A 1,659-nucleotide genomic window follows, 5' to 3' on the forward strand; every position below is an offset into this window, starting at 1 on the left:
TTGTATCTTTTGAGACTTTGAAAAACTTTCCCGACAAGTACCGGCAGCAAGTTCCACCGAGAGCAGGTAAGGACAAGAAGTAGCAGCTCGTTTCTGACGCGCAGCCCACGCCACGCGCAACTGCTCGGTGTCTCGACACAGAACAGCACTGAGCTTCACATCACGCGGAGGCACGCGCTCCCTCACGCTACGCACACGTCTCTGGTTGCTCTGGGGAAAGGGAGGCAAGCACGAGGGTAAAGCTTTAGTCTACTTTTCATGCATAGCTGTTGTGTGGCGCGCCGCTCGCTCCGTCAGACGTCGGAGTTGGAGCTGAGGTTGGTTAGCCGGGGGTCTGCGTTGATCTCGTACCGGTAGTGATAGCCCTCCATGTGATCCCTGCAGGCATCGCGAATGTTGTGCATCCACTTTTTGATTCCCTTGCGGTTCAAGTACAAAACCAGGAGGAAAATGGCCCCGATGAGAGCCAAGACTATCCCTAAGAAGACGTACGAAGTCTGTAGCTGGGAGGGCAGGTCTACGGGCACGGAGCAGTTCAGGTCCGAAGCGTTCATCTTCACCAAGGCTTTGCCCAGCATCTTCTCGGGGTAGGCGCACGTGAGGGCCTCCTTGCCCTCCGCCTGGTCGCTCTCCTTGAGCCAGTTCACCAGGTCCTCGATGGCGCAGTCGCAGACCCACGTGTTGCGGCGCAGGTCGACGCTCCGCAGGGCGGGCAGGCCGCGCAGCTGGGCCAGCGTGCCGTTGCGCAGCGCGCTCAGCGAGTTGTCGCTCAGGTCGAGGCTCTGCAGGCGGGCCAGCCCGCGGAAGGACACGTTGCGCAGCCCCACGAGCGAGTTGTTGCTGAGGTCCAGGTGCCGCAGGGCGGGCAGCGCGCCGAACATGCCGGCGGGCAGCAGCAGCAGCCCGTTGCCCGCCAGCTCCAGGCGGCTCAGGTTGCGCAGCGCGCCCGCCTGCAGCAGCGCCGCCAGCCCCAGCAGCGCGCTCTGGTTGCGCAGCGCGCCGCGCAGCGCCAGCTCCTCCAGCGCGCTGCCCGCCTCGCCGAAGGCGCGCGGGCTCAGCGAGGCCAGCGGGTTGCCGCTCAGGTCGAGGCGGCGCAGCGCGGGCAGCGCGGCCAGCGCGCCCGCCTCCACGGCGCGCAGGTGGCTGCCGCGCAGCTCGAGGGCGCGCAGCTGCGCGAGGCGCGGCGCGGCCAGCGCGCCCGCGGGCAGGCGGCCCAGGCGGCCGCCCGTGATGGAGAGGCGGCGCACGTAGGGCGGCAGGTCGGGCGGCACGGCCGTCAGCTCCGCGCCCGCGCAGCGCACCGTCTGCTCCGCCTCGGAGCACTCGCAGCGCGCGGGGCAGGGGCCAGGCGGCTGCGCGCCCGCGCAGCCCAGCAGCGCCGCGAGCAGCGGCAGCAGCAGCAGCCCCGCGCGCGGCGCGGAGGGGGCGCCCCGCGCTGCCGCCGCCATCGCCGCCCCCGCGGCGGAACTTCGCCCTCCCGCCGCGCGCGGCTCCCGGCGGGACGGACCGCGCGGGGGGCGCCGCTGCTCCGCGCCGGCCGCTTCCTCCGGGGCTCCCCGCGCCGGCACCTGCGGCAGCGGGACGGAAGGGACGGAGGGCAGCGGGCACCGGGACGCCCCGATCCCTTCCCCGCCCGGCCACGCGGCTCCCCGGTCGCCA

At 71.0% G+C, this 1,659-nt stretch overlaps 1 protein-coding gene across 1 annotated transcript; it reads right to left on the reverse strand.

Annotated features, from left to right (window-relative positions):
- Positions 1 to 281: 281 nt before the first annotated feature.
- On the reverse strand, positions 282 to 1,448 carry TPBG (trophoblast glycoprotein). Its single transcript, XM_010217645.2, has one exon. The coding sequence runs from the start codon at positions 1,446 to 1,448 to the stop codon at positions 294 to 296; it is 1,155 nt and encodes a 384-aa protein (XP_010215947.2). The 3' UTR covers positions 282 to 293.
- Positions 1,449 to 1,659: the final 211 nt, after the last annotated feature.

Source organism: Tinamus guttatus, unplaced genomic scaffold, assembly GCF_059628265.1.
Source record: "Tinamus guttatus ecotype Peru unplaced genomic scaffold, ASM5962826v1 Tinamus_guttatus_pri_ptg000085l, whole genome shotgun sequence".
Lineage (NCBI taxonomy): Eukaryota > Metazoa > Chordata > Aves > Tinamiformes > Tinamidae > Tinamus > Tinamus guttatus.